Below are 19,924 nucleotides of genomic sequence, written 5' to 3' on the forward strand. Positions count from 1 at the left end.
GTGGGAAAAGTCTAAAGGTAAGAGCACAGCAGCAAGTGACCAACTCGACTTTGTGTCCCAAATGAGGTCAGTGGGGTTGGTGGGGCAGTGTCAGTACAAAAAGGAGCCTCTCGGAAAACTTCCCAGTACCAGGTGAGGCCATGCCTCCTTGCCCCCAAACCTGGGTTACTTGTGACAGCCTAGGAAAGACATAGGCATCACCCGTCCCCAAGACCAAGGTCACCCTGCTATCCTATCCCCACCAAGGTACACTAACTCCAGAGTGTGGAGCCTTCAAATAACTAGGGCCCAGAGTCCCATATCCCTGTCCTAACACCAGAGCCAAGACACCGTGGAGAGAACCCGGGCTCTGTGCTCCACCCGCATGGAACCTGTGGAAGAGCTAAACCTTGAGGTGGCAGAGACACAGACACGGAGACAGACTGGGGCGGGGGGGGGGGGGGGGGACGGGACAGCAGGCTGGCAGCCGGCTGAAGTGGGCAGTGCAGTAGCCAGCTGAGAGCGAGTCATGTCCACACCTCCAGTCCGGCAGGTCACAGTCAAGTCCAGCAGGTGAGGGCAGCTGAGCCCTCCTGCCCACTCCTCACGCCCCATGGTCGAGGCCCTGAGTCACAGCCTTCTGCTGCCCCGACTCCGGCTCTCCTGGGGCGTCCTCCGCCTGGCTTGCACCCGCCCATCCTGACCCCTCTGGCTCCACCTGCCCCAAGTGCACATGCCCTACTTTGCCCTACTCTTTCTGGCCTGTTTCCAGGTTTCCTGAGACCCCAGAGCAGGGTGGCAGCCTCCCTCCGTCATCGCGAGGCTCCAGGCCCAGATCGCTTGTTGTCACCGTCCGTCCGATTCCCGGACCCCCATTAGAGAGTCCCTAGGGCCCAGGTGGCTACTGCGTCGGGGGCGGGGTCCCCGAAAGCCCCTCCCCCGCCTCCCATTGGCCCCGCTGGCGCCAGCCACGCCCTATAGGCCGAGCGGCCGCGCTGTGAGCAGCTGCACGGCGCGTGCCGCTCGGTCCCGCCGCGGCCCAGGCGCTAGCAGCGGGCGCCCGGGAGGGGCGACCGGGCGGGGGCGCCGAGGAGACGCTCCCGCTGCCCACCGGGGCTGCGGCGGGACGCAGGGTCGCGGCGGTGGCTGGCACGACGGACAAAGGGCCTTGCGGGGCCGAAGGCGCTGAGCGCGGCGGGGATGTGGCGACGGTCCTGAGCGCGGCGCGATGCCGTGGTTCCCAGTGAAGAAGGTCCGCAAGCGGATGAAGCTGCTGCTGCTGCTGCTCCTGCTCACCTGCGCGGCGTGGCTCACCTACGTGCACCTGAGCCTGGCACGCCAGGGCCGCGCGATGCGCCAGCGGCAAGGCCACGCGCGAGGTAGGGGGAAGGGCACGGCTGGACCCGGGCGGGCACGAGGTGTGGGCCTGAGCAGACCCTGCCCGCCTGACTTTGGCGGGCCTCAGTCCCGGAGATGGGTAGGGGGCGCAGCCACCGAGGTCTCAGCACAGCCAGATGCTTCGCGCGGGCCCGGGTACCCGGTGAGCGGCCAGTGCTGTCCGTGCCGGCGCACACCCTAGAGGGGCCCCACAAACAAAGCAACCCTTGTGGGCAAAAGCCGGGAGGCTCTGAAACGCCGACCTTTGACACACACTTTTGGGCGGAGCTTGCAGGAGGCCTTGCCTGGTGAAAAGGCAGACAGGGAAGCAGGTGTCCTGAGAGTGTGAGGACAGGCCACCAGCATTGATCCTCCGGAGAACACCCGCGTAGGGCCGGAGCCCGGTGCTGTACTCCTGCTCCTCCTGATGTGCCCACACACTTGGCTCCCAGATTGCCAGACTCTTCCCTAGTGCTTACATCTCAGGGCTGCCACACATTCCAGAGACCCTGGCCCTGGGCCACCCCTAAAAGCAGCCCCTACCACCCCAGCTGTCATCAGCATCCTAAGTTGGGAGCATCAGTCACTGCTATTTTCCCTGCAGTCACAGGCCTCCCCATGAACAAAGAGACTGAGTCTAGCAGGAGAGGGTGGAGACACAGGAGCCTACTTCCAGAGCGTGGACCCCTCAACTCTCACTTGGAACAGCAGAGAAGCTGGTCACTGGTCCTGGCTCCTTAGCCAGCAGGTGCTGTTCTAGGTCCTAGAAAGTCACAGCTGCCAAGGGCCAGGCCCAGAGCAGGCACCAGTCCCACATGCTGGGCTCTGAGTTGGGATGGGCACCAGCCTTACACACAGACCAAGCTGCCAAGCCACTGAGCAGCTGAACAGGCCCAAAGCCTACCCATCTGTCAGGATGGAGTCCAGCAGCCTGTGCAAGCAGAGCTCCCCACAGGAAGGCAGAGCAGAGCCTTACTAGGACCCTGCTGCTGAGGCCCCATCACCCCTGATGCCTGGACTTAGCATGGGTTATGGGCATCTGGCCAGTCTGTGGGGTTGTGTGCAGGGCGAGTGACGGAAGGACCTAGGGTCTCAAAGGCCAGAAGGCCCTAGGTAGCCCCTATCCCCAGAGAAGAGCCCCTGGCCAATTTATTCTTAGCTGGGCCTGTGCAGGATTCTCACTCCTGAGGTCTGTGGAAGGACAGGCAGGCATGCAAGGCTTGGCCTAGAAGCACAAGGGCTCCTGGGTGAGAGCACCAGGGGGGACAGAGATGGGATAAAATGAAGCCTCCCCTTTCAGATGCTCACATCCAAAGGCATGGACACCTCCAGGCACACAGTAGCACGCTGAAGTTCATAGTTTAGGGAAGATACCTAGGAGGGGTTCTTGGAGAGAAGGCTGGCTATGGAGGTGAACAGAGAATAGTCTTGCTTCAGAGCTACCTGGGTGCCAGGTCCTCTAACAGGCAGGACTGTATGCCCTTCTCTCCTCTGCCCAGGCTGGTCCAGGTGGCACAGGTGCCATGAACCAGGCCTAGCTTAATCCATGGTGACAGTGCTGGCCATCCTGACCACCAGGATACTTACTGTGCTAATCCCAAATTCTCAAATCTAGTGAGGAAGGCAGAACACGAGAAAGGTGCTTCAGGTAACAGACAGTCCTGAGTTCTTCCTGAGGTGGAGCTACTGGGTGAGGACTCCCAGGGGACTATTCATGTGCATACAGATACATACTGGCATGTCTGTATGTATACATCAATCCACACTAACCTGTTGCATATGCACACAGATGTATGCTGGCCTGTTGCACATGCATGCTACCCTGTTACATGTGCACACACTTGCACACAGGTCTATTGCATCTGCACACAGGTATAAACTGGCCTGTTGTATGGATACATGCTGACCTGTGACAAGTGCACATGGATACACACTGGCCTGTTTCCTGTGCATACAAGTACACTCTGGCCTGTGATGTACACGCAGTCTGTTTGTGCACAGCTCTGCACCCCTGCACCAGCTAGAGGGTGGGAAGTGCTAGTGGAGGCTCCTGCCCAGGCTGTCCTGAGGTGGATTGTAGGTGGACCAAAGTAAACAGGGGCCAGGTGAGGGTAGGGCATCATGTGCCATGAAGGAGCAGACATGGCACGCAGGAGACAGCACAGCCTTCCTGCCTGCTCTGGCCGTGTGGAAGGGGATTCCTGCTCCAACTGAAGACACCAAGCAGGGATCCTAGCTCAGAGAGGTTCTGTGCCACATACACCTCACATGCCCCCTACAGATGGTGAGAAGCTGACCAGTGTGACAGATGCTCGGGGTGTCCGGGTGGTACCATCCATGCAGAGGGTGGCAGACTCCAGTGAGAGTCGTGAGGAGGAACAGGCGGTGAGTAGAGGCCATGAGAGAAGCTGGTGTGTGCACAAAGCCACTTGTGTGGACATAATCCAGTGTGGAGGTTCAAGTCACTGGTGTGTCATTGGGTGGCCACATGTCTGCTAGGCAGGTATGACACAGCCTTGGGTATGGGGGGTACTAGGGCCACATGGCCAGATGTGTGACAGGGGTTGGAAAGCTATCTCTGGTGCCTGGGCAGAAGCCGGGGAGATGGCTCAGTGGAATAAGCGCTTCCCTGGCAAGCGCAAGGGCCTGAGTTTAATCCCCGGTTCTGCAAAAAAAAAAAAAAGAACCGCCCTTCTGGTGCCTGGGCAAAGTGTGTGTGGCTGGAGGACCCCTCCCTGCCCTCTCTGTCCTGTAGCCTGAAGGTCAGGATGCAGATGAGCAGTTTCCTGTGGGGGTGAGAAAGCCAGCCCCGCTGAACCTCACCCATCAGGTGCCCACATGGCGGGAGGAGGTGAGCTCCATGGGCCTGGAAGGGCTGGGAGGTAGGGCCAGCTGTGCTGTGGCTGAAGCCCTTCTACCTGCAGTACAAGGGACAAGTGAACCTGCACGTGTTTGAGGACTGGTGTGGGGGCGCCGTGGGCCACCTGAGAAGGAACCTGCACTTCCCACTGTTCCCCCACGTGAGTGCTCACTTCTCACTGTTCCCCCATGTGAGTGCTCTTGGGCAGTAGATGGTAGGTGGACAGAGCTGTGCAGTATTGCTGACCAGCACTCCCTGCCCCTAGACCCGCACCACTGTGAAGAAGCTGGCTGTGTCCCCCAGGTGGAAGAACTACGGGCTCCGGATCTTTGGCTACATCCACCCGACAAGAGATGGTGTGAGGTCCGGTGTGGGTGTGGGGGGTGGGGGACAAGCTTGGCCCTGATCTTGGCCTATGGATTAGGAGATGTCCAGTTCTCGGTGGCTTCAGATGACAACTCTGAGTTCTGGCTGAGCCCAGATGAGAGCCCAGCAGCTGCCCAGCTTGTGGCCTTCGTGGGCAAGGTACCTGTCCACCCCAGGCCCTGCCCTCCCTGGGTGCCCCCAGGAGGAGGTGTACACCACAACCCTGCTGTGTCACCCCCAGACTGGCTCCGAGTGGACAGCACCTGGAGAATTCACCAAGTTCAGCTCCCAGGTGTCCAAGCCCAGACGGTGAGTGACCACAGGAGGTACAAGCATACATGTGTTGGTGTGATTGGGGTGTTGTCTTGGTTACTCTTCTCTGTTGCTGGGACAAAATACCTGACACCCAAAATTAAGGAAGAAAAGGTTTATTTAGCTCACAGTTAGTGGAGGTTTCAGTCCATACTGTGCTGGTTCCAAGGCAGAGTACACAGGCAAAGAGCAGCTGTTCATGGTGGTGGAAAACAACAAAGAGTAAAGGGGAAAGGGAGGAGCAGTGGCAGTGGTGGCAGCAGTGGCAGCGGTGGCAGCAGTGGCAGAGGCCAGCCTCTCTCCCCTCCTTACATTGTAATGCAGATTACCCACCCCAGGGCAGGGATAGCACTCACACCCATAATCCCCGCATTGGACCAAGAATTAATCACAAACTGTAGAAGCTGCCCCATGACTGCATGAAGCTTTGGGGGAACAACTAGACACAAACCATAACAGGTGTGTATAAGTATTCATGTATGTATGCATACATGTGTTGGTCTATGTGTGACTGAGTGTATATAAGCATTTGTGTGCATGCACACTTGTTGGTATATATGAGTAACTGGGTTATGTACAAGCATTCATACATGTGTGTTCATATGTATTGGTATGTGAGTGATGGGTGTGTATAAACATTCATGCGTATGCACAATGTAAGTATTGGTATGTGTGAATGAGGTATGTACATGTTGCTTGTGTGATGTATACATTCATGTGTGTATGCATGTGTGTGTTGGTGTATGACTGATGTATAGACAAGCACTTGTGTGCACATGTATTGGTCTATATAGCTTGTGTGTGTCCAAGCATTCATGTGTATGTGAGTGACAGGCATGAATAAGGGTTCATGCAAGGGCCAACCAAATAGCTCAGCGAATTGAAGCACCTGCAAGCAGGTGCAGGGGCTGGGGGTTCAATCCCTCGGCCTGCTGTGCCAGCCCCGCCCCCAGGGCATGCTGAGACAGCAGTTGAGACTGGGTGTGGTGGTACACGCCTGTAATTCCAGCTTTTGGGAGGCTGTAAACACACGGATCACTACAAGTCCAATCTAATAGTGAGACCCTCAACACCCTATTGACCCTTCCCTAAAAATACAAAAAATAAAAATAAAAAAGCATTCGTGCATATGCATATGTGTTGGTGTGTGTGACAAGGGTGTGTGTAAAGCACTTGTATGCACATATGTTGGGGTGTATGTGGCTGTGGTATGTATGTAAACATTAACCTGTATGTATATGTGTTGGTGTGTGACTGTGTTGTTTGCACCAGCATATGTGTATGCATGCATGTTGGTATGTTAGTGGTGCTTACAAGCACTTGTTTTCACATACATTGTTGGGTATGGCTGTTGTGTGTGTAAGCACTTATGTGTGCACACTTGGTATGTGAGTGACTGGTATTTGTACACTCAGTGCATGTGGCTGGAGTGTGTATACAAGCATTTATATGTGTGCACCTGTGTGCTGGTATGTGTGAATGACATGTATGCACCAGCATTCATGTGTATATGCACATGTGTGCTGGCCTGTGAGAATGAGGCCAGTGGTATCTCCTCATCCTCTGTACACTACCACACACAGCACCAGCACCATCCTGGCCAGCCCACTGTCCCTGAGGGACAAGACAGAAGGCCTGGGAGTGCTACTCATCCCAGGGCCCTCCATTTGTTCACAGTTCCTGCACAAAAGGACACAGCCCTGCCTTCTCTCCACAGGCTTATGGCCTCCAGGAGGTACTACTTTGAGCTGCTTCACAAGCAGGATGACCGGGGCTCAGACCATGTGGAAGTGGCTGTGAGTGCTGCCCCTCACCTCCCCAACCACTTCCCACCTTGCCCAGGACAGCAGTGGTCCTCTCTCCAAAGGGGCTCCAGGTCTGGGCCTCACCAATGCGTGATGTTCTATCAGGAGGCAGAGGAGTAGAATTGGGAGTGGGAAGTGCAAAGTATTAATTCCAGACCCCAAGGGATCCAGCAGCCAGATACGGGGTACTGGACCAAGCAGACTGTCCTGAGAATGAGCCAGTGGGGTTTGTGATCCAGGAAAACCCATGACAGGAAGAGCCTCTGAAGGAGGATGAGCAGGTTGGAGGTGGGAGGGGTTTTTACAGCAAGACTGAGAGGGCCAGAGATGGCTGGGGTGGAGGTGGGGTCCAGGAACCATAACCAGGATGGGGTAGGGGTGTGCTCAACCCCAGGTCCATAGGAGGTCCCATGGGTAGGCATGTGTGGTGTCACCCAGCTCACTGTGCTGGATATGCACGGTCTGAAGTGATCCTGGGGAAGCCAAGCAGGTTGGAAAGAGAACCCAGGAAGAGCTGGGAACAGAAGGGCGAGAGTCAGCCCAAGGAATCCCCATTTGGGACAGAGAGGGATGGCGTCTTCAAAGGAGATTAGAAGAGCAGCTGAGGATGGGCCAGGCAGAGGCCTGGTATAGGCCCTGGGTTTGACCCCTGTGAGGCCAGCAGTGACCTCAGGGGGCCAATGATGCAAAGCCAGGGAGTAGAAGACCCCTCTTCCCATCTCAGCCTCTTTCCTGTCCCACCCCAGTGGCGCGCTTACCTGCCAGGCCTTAAATTTGAAGTCATCGGCTCTGCGCACATCTCCCTGTACACAGGTGCACAGGGCATGTGGGAGGTGGTGGTTGGGGTGGCTCAGCTGGGTGGGAAGAGGACCTGGCTCAACCTTGCACTATTGGCAGATGAGTCAGCCCTGAAGATGGACCACGTTGCCCATGTGCCCCAATCTCCAGCCAGTCACACTGGGGGCCACCTGCCAGCGGAGGAGCCCAGTGCAGACATGCTACGGCCAGACCCCAGGGACAGCTTCTTCCTTAGTAAGCCTTTGCCCAGGGGCAGAAGGGCGGGCTGTAGCTGCACCAGGCTGACTGGTGACTGCCCCCCCTTCCCATAGCACCCCGGATGGAGCCCTCGAACCTGGAGAGTGTGCTGGAGCCTTGCACCTATGCGCCCACCTATGTTCTCAAGGACTTCCCCATCGCAAGATATCAGGGCCTACAGTTTGTGAGTACCCAGACCAGAGCCCCACACACTCCAGGCACTCTTGCCTCCTTGGAGATCCTGAGCCCTCTCCTTGACCCCAGGTGTACCTGTCCTTTGTGTACCCCAATGACTACACCCGCCTCACTCACATGGAGACAGAAAACAAGTGCTTCTACCGCGAATCTCCCCTGTATCTGGAAAGGTAGGTGAGTGCTCGGGCCTGGGGTGCGGCCTCAGTGGGGCTGACCTCTGAAGTGCTGCTACCCTAGGTTTGGCTTCTACAAATACATGAAGATGGACAGGCGAGAAGGGGAAGAAGAGGAAGAGGAGGAGGTGCAGCGCCGTGCCTTCCTGTTCCTCAACCCGGATGGTGAGCCTACCCCCCCCACCCACCCCCCACCCGCACCTGGGGTGCTCACTCACCCTTGCTGGCCACAGATTTCCTGGATGACGAGGATGAACCACTGGACAGTCTGGACCCCACCAAGGCGGTCACGTCAAGGAACAGACACAGTTCTCGCAGTTCTCCTGTACTGGCGGCCTCCACTGAGCGCAAGGCAGAGCCCCTTGCCTCCCACGCTTCTCCACCGCGCCGCTCTCGTGGGCTGCACTGGGCCTCACACCCCCTGCCCCTCTTGCTGGGCCGCGCGCCACCACCGCACAATGCCAAGTCTCCCGCCAAGGTGTACGTGACTCGCGTGAGGTCCCGACCCCAGGCATCCCCACGCAGCCCAGTCTGGCCACCCCTGGCCAGTGTTCTCCTGCGTGCCCGGGCCCTGCCAAAAGTTCAGCTGCGTGCGCCACGGCCCCAGCGCAGGTTCCACAGGCCTGGGCCTGGGGATACAGAGCCCCGAGTGTCACCCAGCCCAGGGGACCCACAGGCTCACGTACCAGACATGAACTCATCAGCTGCTTTGCAGCCTGTGACCTCCTTCCTGAGCTTATCCCAGATGTCCCGGCCGCAGCTGCCCACAGAGGGCGAGGGCAAGGACAAGGGGGAGGGGGAGGATCGGGCCCCGGGCGATGAGGCAGAATCAGAGGATAGTGAGGAGGACTCAGCGGGCCGTGTGCTGGGGCGCTGGAGAGAGGACGCTATCAACTGGCAGCGGACGTTCAGTGTGGGTGCCGTGGACTTCGAGATGCTGCGCTCAGATTGGAACGACTTGCGCTGCAATGTGTCGGGAAATCTGCAGCTGCCAGAGTCAGAGGCTGTGGACGTGGCAGCCCAGTACATGGAGCGGCTCAATGCGCACCATGGCGGGTAGGACTGTGTCTGGTGGAAAGTGTTATCTCTGTAAGACTTGGGCCTTTCCGGATGCTGCCGCACCCTAAAACCCCACGCGCCACCCTCCAGGTTTCCGTGAACCCCACTCAAGCACTGCTCCCATATCCCTACACCCCTCACCCCCACCCCAAGCCTCCATCTGCCATCATTGACCCCTGGCCTCTCTAGTGTCCCAGGCCCCAGCTTTTCTACTCTGTGTTGGGGGTGGGACTTAATTTGTTACCTGGGGATTTCTCAGAAGCTAGCTATGTTGTAGCCCTTTGAAGGACAGCTGTATAGGCACAAGCCCATTTGGGTCAGGAGGCCACGTGTGACCACCAGGTGGGAGCTGGAGGCCCCTCCCTAGCTGCTGCGGAGGGGAAAAGCCTATCAGTGGCCAGGACCCTTCAGTGACAAGACCAAGGGAGGCCCTGTGCTCCACATGGCTCCAGGGCAAGCCTGCCCTTGTCTCCTGACTCTGTCTTATGGCCAGGCGGGGCTGTCCAGCTAGGTAGTGGTTGCTGTGGCCCCACCTTTGCCCACCTGGGTGCCAAGTTCTGAAGGAACAACCAGATTGTTTGGAGCAGAAAGTCCATGACTTGGGGAGAGTGTGGTGGGAGTGCAGAGTCAGAGGAGGGGAATCTGGACCCCTAGAGGTCACACCAGTGGGCTTCTAGGGCAAACAGCACTGGGCAGGCTGAGGTAGAGGGCAGGTAGGAAAGAGAAAGGGCCCAGATGCCACCACAGCCTCCTACTCCTGGAGCCCTGGATCTTTTGCCCTCCAGGACCAGGTATTGGAGGAGGCCAGAGGAGTAGGAGAGGACCCAGAGACTAAGAGGAGAAACTCGGAAGCTTGAGGCAAGAGGCAGTCAAGGCACCCCAAGACAGAAAACCAACTGCGAAGGGTACCCACGAAGAAAGGACAGTCAGTCCTCACGGTCCCCTAGCGGACCGGGCTGCTGCGCAATCTCTCTGCCCTAGCACACTTCTGGGTTTGGGTGAAACGTAGGAAGTCTGGAGGGTGTGTGCAGCCGCAGCTTGTGTGCCTGCCCCAGCCTCATGAAGCCACTCTGAGCCGTGACTTCTGTCCAAGGAAAGCGGGCTGAGGCATTTGCCTTGACTAGGCTGACCTCCAGTGCTCCCCTCTGCAGGCGCTTTGCACTTCTGCGCATCGTGAATGTCGAGAAGCGCCGCGACTCTGCACGTGGCAGCCGCTTCCTCCTGGAGCTAGAGCTGCAGGAGCGTGGTGGAGGCCGCCTGCGCCTGTCGGAGTTTGTCTTCCTACGCCTGCGCGGTGCGCACACTGGGGGCGAGGAAGGAGAGAGCCCTGAGCCTCCACCCGCCTCCTCTACGCGCCCGGATGGCCGCCCTGAGCTCTGCCGCCCACTCCGCCTAGCCTGGCGCCAGGATGTCACCGTGCACTTCATCGTGCCAGGTGCGCAGGCGGGCAAGCGGCGGGGCTGGTGGGGGCCGAGGTTGCTCAGCCGACCCCTCGCCTTCTACAGTTAAGAACCAGGCACGCTGGGTGGTGCAGTTTCTGGCGGACATGGCCTCACTACATGCACACACTGGGGACTCCCACTTCAGCGTCGTCTTGGTGGACTTCGAGAGCGAGGACATGGACGTGGAGCGTGCCCTGAGCCAGGCACGGCTGCCCAGGTAAAAGCATGCAAGGACTGCAGGGGCTTTCTACCCTGCTGTGAGAACTGTGCCAGTGGCCCTTTGTCCTCCCCAGGTATCAGTACCTGAGAAGAACAGGAAACTTCGAGCGCTCTGCCGGGCTGCAAGCTGGAGTGGATGCTGTGGAGGTCTGAGGACCAGGGAGGCTTGGGTAGCAAAATGGGTTGCAGGGAGGGGTTTCTGAACAGCATAGGCTCAGGTGTTGTGCCTCCAGGACCCCAGCAGCATCGTTTTCCTCTGCGACCTGCACATCCACTTCCCACCCAGCATCCTGGACAGCATCCGAAAGCACTGTGTGGAGGGCACACTGGCCTTCGCCCCGGTGGTCATGCGCCTAGGCTGTGGGAGCTCCCCTCGCAACCCACATGGTAACGCTTGAGCACCCTCAATGCCAAGAGACTAGAGTCCCCAGGGTCCTTCCAAATCCCCCAGCACCCTACAGTCTGCACCGCACCCCTGACCCAGCCCTGGGTTTCTGAGGTTCTTCCTCATCCTTCTCTAAGGTGGGGTGTGGGACACAGGGAGGACTTGTGCTTGCAGGACCTGCATCTGAAAGATACTCACACACATACCAGGTTACTGGGAGGTGAATGGCTTCGGCCTCTTCGGGATCTATAAATCAGACTTCGACCGCGTGGGAGGCATGAACACTGAGGAGTTCCGAGACCAGTGGGGGGGCGAGGACTGGGAACTCCTGGACAGGTGACTGTGCCCCTCCCCAGGCTGAAGAGACACCCTTTCCTCCTTGGATATAAGTATGAGAAAGCAGGGCCATGCGCTCAGGGCCCTGCCCACCTCTCCTCACCTACCCCATCCCAAGAAGCCCTTCCCCCAGGTCCTATAGCCCCTGGGAGAGACTGACATCATCCACCTGTCCCCAGGGTCCTGCAGGCAGGGCTGGAGGTGGAGCGACTACGACTTCGGAACTTCTACCACCACTACCACTCCAAGCGAGGCATGTGGGGCACACACAGCCACAAGGGCACCCATCAGGAGCCAGTCTGAGGGTGACTGGTCACACCAGCCTGGTCCCAGGAGCACAGCCACTGTGTGCCTCCCCCTTGGCCTGCCATGCCCTTGTGGCCTACCCAGAAGCAGCCTTCTCGGTGGACCAGCCAGACTGCCTCAGTCCCACGCTCCAAGATGATTTCTGTGAAATTTTTGGTAGTGATGACATTGTTTTCAGGATTTCCAAGAGTACTGTCTGTTCCGTTTTTTATTCATAATGAAATGAAATATTTTTTTTAGTTCTGACTTGTCCTCTCTGCCTTATTATCTGGGTGGCCCCAGATATTGCCCACTCCCTCTGCAACCCTCCCTGGCCCCACCTCCTAGCCCCTGTCACAGCTTGTACTGGGGGCCCAGACAGCAGTTCCATCAGTGCTGCGCCTCCTCCTACAGGCATGGCCTTGGCTCTTCTTCCTCTTCTAGGGTGGGGCATGGGGACAGGGGTCACTAGGAGCAGAGCACCCAGTTCCAACCAGGGTGATCCTCAGCTCTAGAGGGAAAGACCTCAAACTGTTTTAGGCCATCACTGGAGTGCTGACGGCAAGCGGATCCTGAAGCCAGGCAGTGCTAAGCTGCTGCCCCCATCAGAGTCCTAGTCTTTACTGGCCCGGTCCTAGTGAGAGGCCAATGAGCTCCTAGTGGCTGGGTAACAAGGACCTCGAGCATAGCATTTGACTACACAGGTTCACTTAGGGTTCTTGGAGATTAGTAGTCCTGAAATCACCATTCAGAAGCACTACCTCCTTTGGACAATGGCAGGACCAATGGGCTTGTAACTCATCTTCAAAGCCAGCAGTGTGGCAACTGGGAAGAGATGCTCTGTCTCTCTACTGGTTTCTGTTTATCTTTGTCTCTCTCCTGTCTCTGTATCCATCTGTCTTACTATGTGATCCTAGTCTCTCTGTGTCTGTCTGTCTTAGCCTCTGTCTCTCCTTTGCTTCATCTACTTGTCTCCCTCCTGCTCCTTCTGCAAGGACCCTATTGTCCATGGCCCAGGTGGCACAAGACGAATTCCAGCACAGTATCTCACAAAGTCCCTTCTGCCACCCATGGCAGCAGTAGCAGCTTGGGGGTCAGGACATGAATGTGCTCAGGGTCAGTGAGAAGCAGCACAACACAGTGCCCAGCCACTGCGGAGATGGGCTCAGAAGTCATCCTCAGGTCATAGCTTACCAGGGCACAGGGAAAGGGAAAGGTGGAGCTGGAAGAGGGCCCAATACTCCCATCTGGCCCTGAGAGAATCCTAGTGGCAGGAACAGGGAAGGAGCACTGGCTGCTGCCCTACTGGCAGGACACCAAGTCTCCATGATGTGTGCTCACAAGTCTGCAGGGCACAAGGACCAACATGGCAGGCCCAGCCACGGCCACAGACCATCCAAAGCCCTACATGCCCATGCTACACCTCACCTGAGTACCTAGTTCACAACTGTCCCAACTGAGATATTGCACAACAGGAAAAGAAGTAGCACTGGACTTGAGAATATGTGCTACAAAAGAAAGATAAAAGATGAGAAAACAGGAAGAGTAATGTAAGCAATAGGCTCATACACTTGTCAGAATCGCCTGGAGAGGGCCAGGGAGATAGCCTAGTAGAATAAGCGCTTAGCTGGCAAGCACAAGGTCGTGATTTCAGTCCCCAGTACCGGAAAAAAAAAAAAAAAAAAAAAAAAAGAATCACCTGGAGGCAGGAGGTCACCGGCCAGAGTTCCAGGCAGTGTGCATATCCATGTTGCAAGCTGTCAGTCCCCTTCAGTGACCATCCATTGGGCACCTGTCATGTGCTAGGATGGCTGAAACCACTCTGGACAGATAGCAAATGCAATGTCTGGTGTCAGCAGGTGAAAAGCGCTGCAAAGGAAAACAGTAATTACTAATAAAGTCAGAAAGAGTGACAAGTTCCAGGGGGCTGCCTTTGTGCACAGAGTGGTCCAAGGAGCAAACCTGAGATGACTGCACCTAGGACAGGAGCAAGGTGTCAGAGCTGGCACTGGGGACATTCTAAAAGATCAGTGATGAAAACAATAGAGATAAGTTGGTAAAGACATGGGGCAACACTGAAACCTTTCTAACAGCCACCTTAGTGAATTGAGAAGAATGTTGGAAGCCCAGACAGGAACACAGGAGACAAACTTGGGGGAGAGCAGGCACAATGAGATGGAAAAGAACTAAAGGTGACCTATGAAAAGAGATGGCAGATCACCAATACAGTAGCCAAGACAGGCAAACACAGTGGTGTGCATTTGTAATCAGAAGGCTGAAACAGGATCATTGCAAGTTTGAGGCCAGCAGGACCAGGGAGATGGCTCAGTAGAATAAGCGCTTAAGCACAAGGGTCTGAGTTCAATCCCAGGTTCCACAAAAAAAAAAAAAAAAAAAAAAAAAAAAAAAAAAAAAAAGTTTGAGGCCGGCTCAAGCCCAGCCGGAATTACATAGCAAGATCAAAGAGAAAGAAACAGGAGGAAAAGAGAGGGTAGAAAGAAAGGCAGGCAGCTACAGGAAAGATGGATAGATAGGTAATAGACAGACAGCAGAAAACCCTTTCTGAAGCAGATCGAAGCCAGAATGGTGAGAAACGCCTACCAAGAAGTGAGAGGGGTAGGCCCTGGTGGATGGCCCTGCTTCCTGGGTGGGCTGGGGAGCCCCAGCCAGCTGTGGAACTCAGCAAAACCTCTGCCAGTCCTGGGGCAGAGAGGAGACCAGAGCGTTGTCAGCCCAGCTGCTTAGCTGAGGACCTGAAAGCTCCTGGGAGCGTCCAGTGAAGCTTGCCAATGGAGGGCAGCACAGGGCTCCAAGACACTTCAAGGCCAAGACCCAACAGAGTCTCATCCAGCAGAAGCAGTGGGGGGAGGGGGGAGTGGCCTGGACCCCACGAGCGGACCCCACCCCCACCACACCCCTCTCTGCCACTGCTGACTTGCTCTGTGAGCTCAGGAGACCCCTTTAGCCTGTGGAGCCTTAGTCTCCCTCTGTGAGCTGGAGGTGGCCACGCCTCACCCTCCTGTAGTCACTGCAGGGATTAAGGACACAGGGGGCTGGTATCAGCCTGGAGCAGCCCACTGGTGTGGACTAGTGGAGGCCACACTGCTTTCCACTTCTGTCACCTTCAGCACTGCCCACCCTCAGGCCCCACCCACCTGCCCTTCTTAGCCCAGTGTCGCCCAGGCTCCAGCATCCCTTCTGGTCGTACTTTCCTCCTTGAAGCCTCTGTGCCCACCAGATCGTGGGCAGGCAGAGGGTAGTGCTGGGGAACACAGGACCAGCTCAGGGCACTGGAGACATTCTAAAAGATCAGTGCTTAAAAACAATGAACTGGTCCGCCCCATAAGCCTAAGTTCTCGCGTGAGTTATACTTCCACCCTTTTGGCTCTCTGAGCAGCACCATGGCAGTAGGCAAGAACAAGCGCCTTACGAAAGGCGGCAAAAAAGGAGCCAAGAAGAAAGTGACTGATCCATTTTCTAAAAAAGACTGGTATGGGGGCTGGTGAGATGGCTCAGTGGTCTAAAGCACCTACTTAGAACAAGCTAAGCTAAACAAAGCACAAGGACCACGGTTCAATCCCCCAGCACCACATGCCAGCCAGCCCCGCCCCCTGGTGGGCTGAGCTAGCCACACACACACACACACACACACACACACACACAAATAAATTTAAAAAATAAAAATAAATAAAAATAAAAATTAAAAAGACTGGTATGATGTGAAGGCGCCGGCTATGTTCAACATAAGAAATATTGGAAAAACACTCCTCACCAGAACCCAAGGAACCAAAATTGCATCTGATGGGCTCAAAGGTCGTGTGTTTGAAGTGAGCCTTGCTGACCTGCAGAATGATGAAGTTGCCTTTAGAAAATTCAAGCTAATTACTGAAGATGTTCAGGGCAAAAACTGCCTGACTACCTTCCATGGCATGGACCTCACCAGGGACAAAATGTGTTCCATGGTCAAAAAATGGCAGGCCATGATCGAAGCTCATGTTGATGTCAAGACTACTGGTGGTTATTTGCTTCAACTGTTCTGTGTTGGCTTTACTAAAAAACGCAACAATCAGATACGGAAGACCTCTTACGCTCAGCACCAGCAGGCCCGCCAGGTCCGGAAGAAGATGATGGAAATCATGACCCGGGAGGTGCAGACAAATGACTTGAAGGAAGTGGTCAATAAACTGATTCCAGACAATATTGGGAAAGACATAGAAAAGGCTTGCCAGTCTATCTACCCTCTTCATGATGTCTTCGTCAGAAAAGTAAAAGTGCTGAAGAAGCCCAAGTTTGAATTGGGAAAACTCATGGAGCTTCATGGTGAAGGTAGCAGCTCTGGAAAGGCTACTGGAGATGAGACTGGAGCTAAAGCTGAACGAGCTGATGGATATGAACCACCAGTGCAAGAATCCAATTAAGATCCAGATTTTTAATAGTGATAAATAAAGTCCTATTTGTTTTTTTTTTGTTTGTTTGTTTTAATATTTAATTATTTATTTGTTTACTTATTTAGTGTGTGGCCAGCTCAGCCCACCAGGGGGCGGGCGGGCGGGCTGGCATGTGGTGCTGGGGGATTGAACCGCGGTCTCTGTGCTTTGCTTGAGCTTAGCTTGTTCTAAGTAGGTGCTTTAGACCACTGAGCCATCTCACCAGCCCCTAAAGTCCTATTTGTGAAAAAGAAAAAAAAAACAACAACAACTGGTGAAGAGGCCCAGGACACAGCCAGAGTCCACTTGGAGCTAGCAGGGACCCCACGCCTCAGATACATTATTGCCCAGAACACTGGGCTGGGGGACATCTGGTGGGCTCCATAGGGGAGGTGGCAGGGCTGGATCCAGCAGAGACCAGACAGAGCCTTTGGCCCCACACCCCCGTCCCATTCATCAGTCCATCAGTTCTCCCAAAATAAAAGATCCAATGCAAACATGGGCAAGTGAATGGCATGGTGGTGCATGCCTGTAATCTCAGTACTCTGGAGGCTGAGACAGGAGGACCTCGTGCATTTGAAGGAAACCTGGATTACATAGTTAGTTTAAGCCAGTTTGAATTACAGAGTAATACCTTGTCTTAAAAGAAAAAAGTTTCAGTGCAATAAGCACTTCACTGGCAAGTGCAAGGGCTTGAGTTCAATCCCCAGTTCCAAAGGAAAAAAAGGGGGGGGGGGCAAGTGAAATGGATACTCAGCAAAAGTACAAATGGCCATACCCAGTAAGTACATGAAGAAGTGCTTGATATCTCTAGACGTGAGAGAAATGCAAATTAAAAGAGCCCTGAGGGCTGGTGAGATGGCTCAGTGGTCTAAAGCACCTACTTAGAATAAGCTTAGCAAAGCCCAGGGACTGCGGTTCAATCCTCCAGCACCACATGCCAGCCAGCCCTGCCCCCTGGTGGGCTGAGCTGGCCACACACACACACATAAATAAATAAATAAATAAATAAATAAATAAATAAATAAAAATTAAAAAAAGAGCCCTGAGGCTCCATATCAGCACAGAAAGAATGGCCATCATCAAGAAATTAAATAACCACAAACGCTGGTCAGGGGTGGGAGACCCTTTTACATGTTGGGGGAAGTGTGTAATAGCACAACCACTACTGGAATCAGTGTGGACATCCCTCAAAACACTAAAACCAGACATTTGACTCAGCTGTTCTCCTAGGTCTCTTCCTGACATAGTTAAATGCTTCATATTACGGTGCTACATGCATACCCAGGCTTCTAGCAGCACAATTCATAATAGCTGATTCTTGGAAATGGCTTGTATATCCACCAACAAATGAATAGATAAAGAAACTGTGGCATTTATACTTAGTGGAGTTCTACTCTGCCAAGAAGAAGGATTGATTTGATTCATTTGTAGGAAAGTAGATGTACCTTGAAGCCAAAATCTTAAGTGAGGGCCAGCCAAATAGCTCAGCAGGTTAAAGCATCTGCGTAAGCAGATGCAGGGGCCAGGAGTTTGATCCCTGGGCCTGCCATACTGGCCCCACCCCTGGGGCATGCTGAGATGGCAATTGAGACTGGATATGGTGGCATGCACCCATAATCCCAGCACTTGGGAGGCTATAAACAGGAGGATCACTAGGAGTTCGATCTACACAGTGAGACCCTGTAGACCCTGTCCTAAAAATATATATACACACACACACAAAAATAAAAAAACCCTTAAGTAAAATAAATCAGACACTGAAGGCTAGGTATCACATGGTTTCTCTCAGATGAGAAACCCAAAGTATAAATAATTTTTTTAAATCTTTTTTTTAAATTTTATTTATTTGTGTGTGTGTGTGTGACCAGCTCAGCCCACCAGGGGGCGGGGCTGGCTGGCATGTGGTGCTGGGGGATTGAACTGCGGTCCCTGTGCTTTGCTAAGCTTGTTCTAAGTAGGTGCTTTAGACCACTGAGCCATCTCACCAGCCCTAAAGTATAAATAATTTAAAGAACAGAATAAAAGATATAATAGGAAACAAGGAGACGGGACTTCTGCAAATGGGAAGGGACCAAGAGGTGGAAAGGCGTAAAGAGAACGAAGACCAGTTATGTCCATGTACCAACCTCCCACTTGAATGGCATTATTATACTGTAAACATGTACTGTAAACATGTAATAGAAGGTTAATTTTTTTTTATTTTAGGGAAGGGTCTACAGGGTGTTCAGGGTCTCACTACTAGATTGGACTTGAAGTGATCTGCCTGTTCACAGCCTCCCAAGAGCTGGAATTACAGGTGTGCACCACTGCGCCCAGTCTAAGATTAAATTTTAAAAAAGCAGAATTAGACTCAGTAGAATAAGCACCTAACTGGCAAGCATAGGGTCCTGAGTTTAAAAAAAAAATTTGAATTATTCTACTGTTGTCCTCCCCCTGTCCTCTAGGACCCCAGTCCTCTGCTACTTGGAAGGCCACCATCACCCACACAGCTCCTGACCACCTCAGGTCTGGTGCCCACAGGGCAAGCCTTCCCATCCCACTTCCTCCTCCCCAAGAGGTGAGAAGTGACAGCCTCCTAAGGAATCCCTGATTTCACTGCCCCAAGTCTGTCTCCCCTGTGCTGGGGGGAGCCCTCCCTAGCCCCAGGTGCCTAACATGAGAAGCCCTCCTCTCCCCACAGGTCCTTTTTGATGGTTCCTGACCATAAGACCCTTTGTCCTGGGGAAAACAAAGGAAGGCTGGTCACAGAATGCAGATCCCAGGCTGAGGCTGAAAGCCATGGGCACATCCTCCTCCCTGTACCCACAACCAAGGCCCTCTAGGACCTTACTAGGTTCCAGACCAAGCCTGTGGGCTGGGGCCTGGGGGCATGTGTGGCCTGGTTGTGAATCCTCAGGGATGCCTGGAACAACTCCAGCACGCACAACCCTCACTGCCCAGGGGAAGGCAACCCAGTAGGATGTTGAAGTGGGCCCCAGTTCCCTGGGCCTCCTATCCCATCGCCAGTAAGGCTCTCTGTAGCCCTTTCCAGCCACACCCACCCCTGTATTTCAGGGCAGCTGAACCCCCACCCAGCCTTGCCTACCCTCTTACAGCCTGGACTGCTGGGAGGAGGACCCTGCAGGACCCCAGGTGGCTCCAGGACAGGAGGAGGGCAGGCTGCCTATGTGTGCCAGGCTTGTGCCTCCAGGCTGTCAGGGCCGCACAAACTTGTCTCCCAGGATTTTTCCACACGAAACACGTCTCCCAGGGAAGCAACCGGTTGGATGAGCTGGGTGTGCATTGTTCCCACCCCGCCCTCCATGCCCCTCCATGCAGTTGCCAAGAGGCTGCCCACACCAGCGGCCCAGGATGGAGCCCAGGACAACTCGGCCAGCAGCAGCAGCCTCTGAGATGAGCCAGGGAACTGGCAGGGGCTGGACCACCAGCAGGGTAGGTGCTCCACCCATCCCACCCAGACCCGGCAGACCCTGGCTGCACTTTCAGGGTCTTGTACCTTCCCATACGATGCTCTGCCAGAGCCCACACTCCCACCACACACTCACCCCTGCCACTGCCCCCCACCAAGGTAAAAGCCAGAGGGGACGAGTATTAGAGCTTGCCACAGGGATGGGCAGAGACCTGGGGCAGCACTGGGGCAGCACTAGAAGCGAAGGTAGCGGAGTC

General features: G+C 54.9%; 1 protein-coding gene across 1 annotated transcript; it reads left to right on the forward strand.

The window, feature by feature from the left end:
* Positions 1-1,003: 1,003 nt before the first annotated feature.
* On the forward strand, positions 1,004-12,055 carry B4galnt4 (beta-1,4-N-acetyl-galactosaminyltransferase 4). Its single transcript, XM_004638029.2, has 20 exons — positions 1,004-1,358; positions 3,638-3,741; positions 4,112-4,207; positions 4,281-4,376; positions 4,482-4,572; positions 4,641-4,741; positions 4,824-4,891; positions 6,612-6,690; positions 7,446-7,512; positions 7,597-7,731; positions 7,809-7,918; positions 7,999-8,099; positions 8,167-8,267; positions 8,336-9,158; positions 10,313-10,596; positions 10,667-10,820; positions 10,897-10,969; positions 11,056-11,209; positions 11,417-11,543; positions 11,723-12,055. Exons 1-20 carry the CDS (start codon positions 1,208-1,210, stop codon positions 11,844-11,846), a joined length of 3,039 nt encoding a protein of 1,012 aa, XP_004638086.1. The 5' UTR covers positions 1,004-1,207; the 3' UTR covers positions 11,847-12,055.
* The last annotated feature ends 7,869 nt before the right edge of the window (positions 12,056-19,924 follow it).

The sequence above is a fragment of the Octodon degus genome, unplaced genomic scaffold, assembly GCF_000260255.1.
Source record: "Octodon degus isolate 3935 unplaced genomic scaffold, OctDeg1.0 scaffold00093, whole genome shotgun sequence".
In the NCBI taxonomy this organism is placed as follows: Eukaryota; Metazoa; Chordata; class Mammalia; order Rodentia; family Octodontidae; genus Octodon; species Octodon degus.

What these genes read in the sequence shown, in the direction of transcription:
- B4galnt4 (XM_004638029.2), top strand. Translation starts at nt 1,208, where the DNA reads ATGCCGTGGTTCCCAGTGAAGAAGGTCCGCAAGCGGATGAAGCTGCTG. An exon ending in CAGGTGTCCAAGCCCAGACG is followed by an intron (nt 4,892 to 6,611) that starts GTGAGTGACCAC and finishes TTCTCTCCACAG; the next exon opens with GCTTATGGCCTCCAGGAGGT. An exon ending in GCACATCTCCCTGTACACAG is followed by an intron (nt 7,513 to 7,596) that starts GTGCACAGGGCA and finishes CACTATTGGCAG; the next exon opens with ATGAGTCAGCCCTGAAGATG.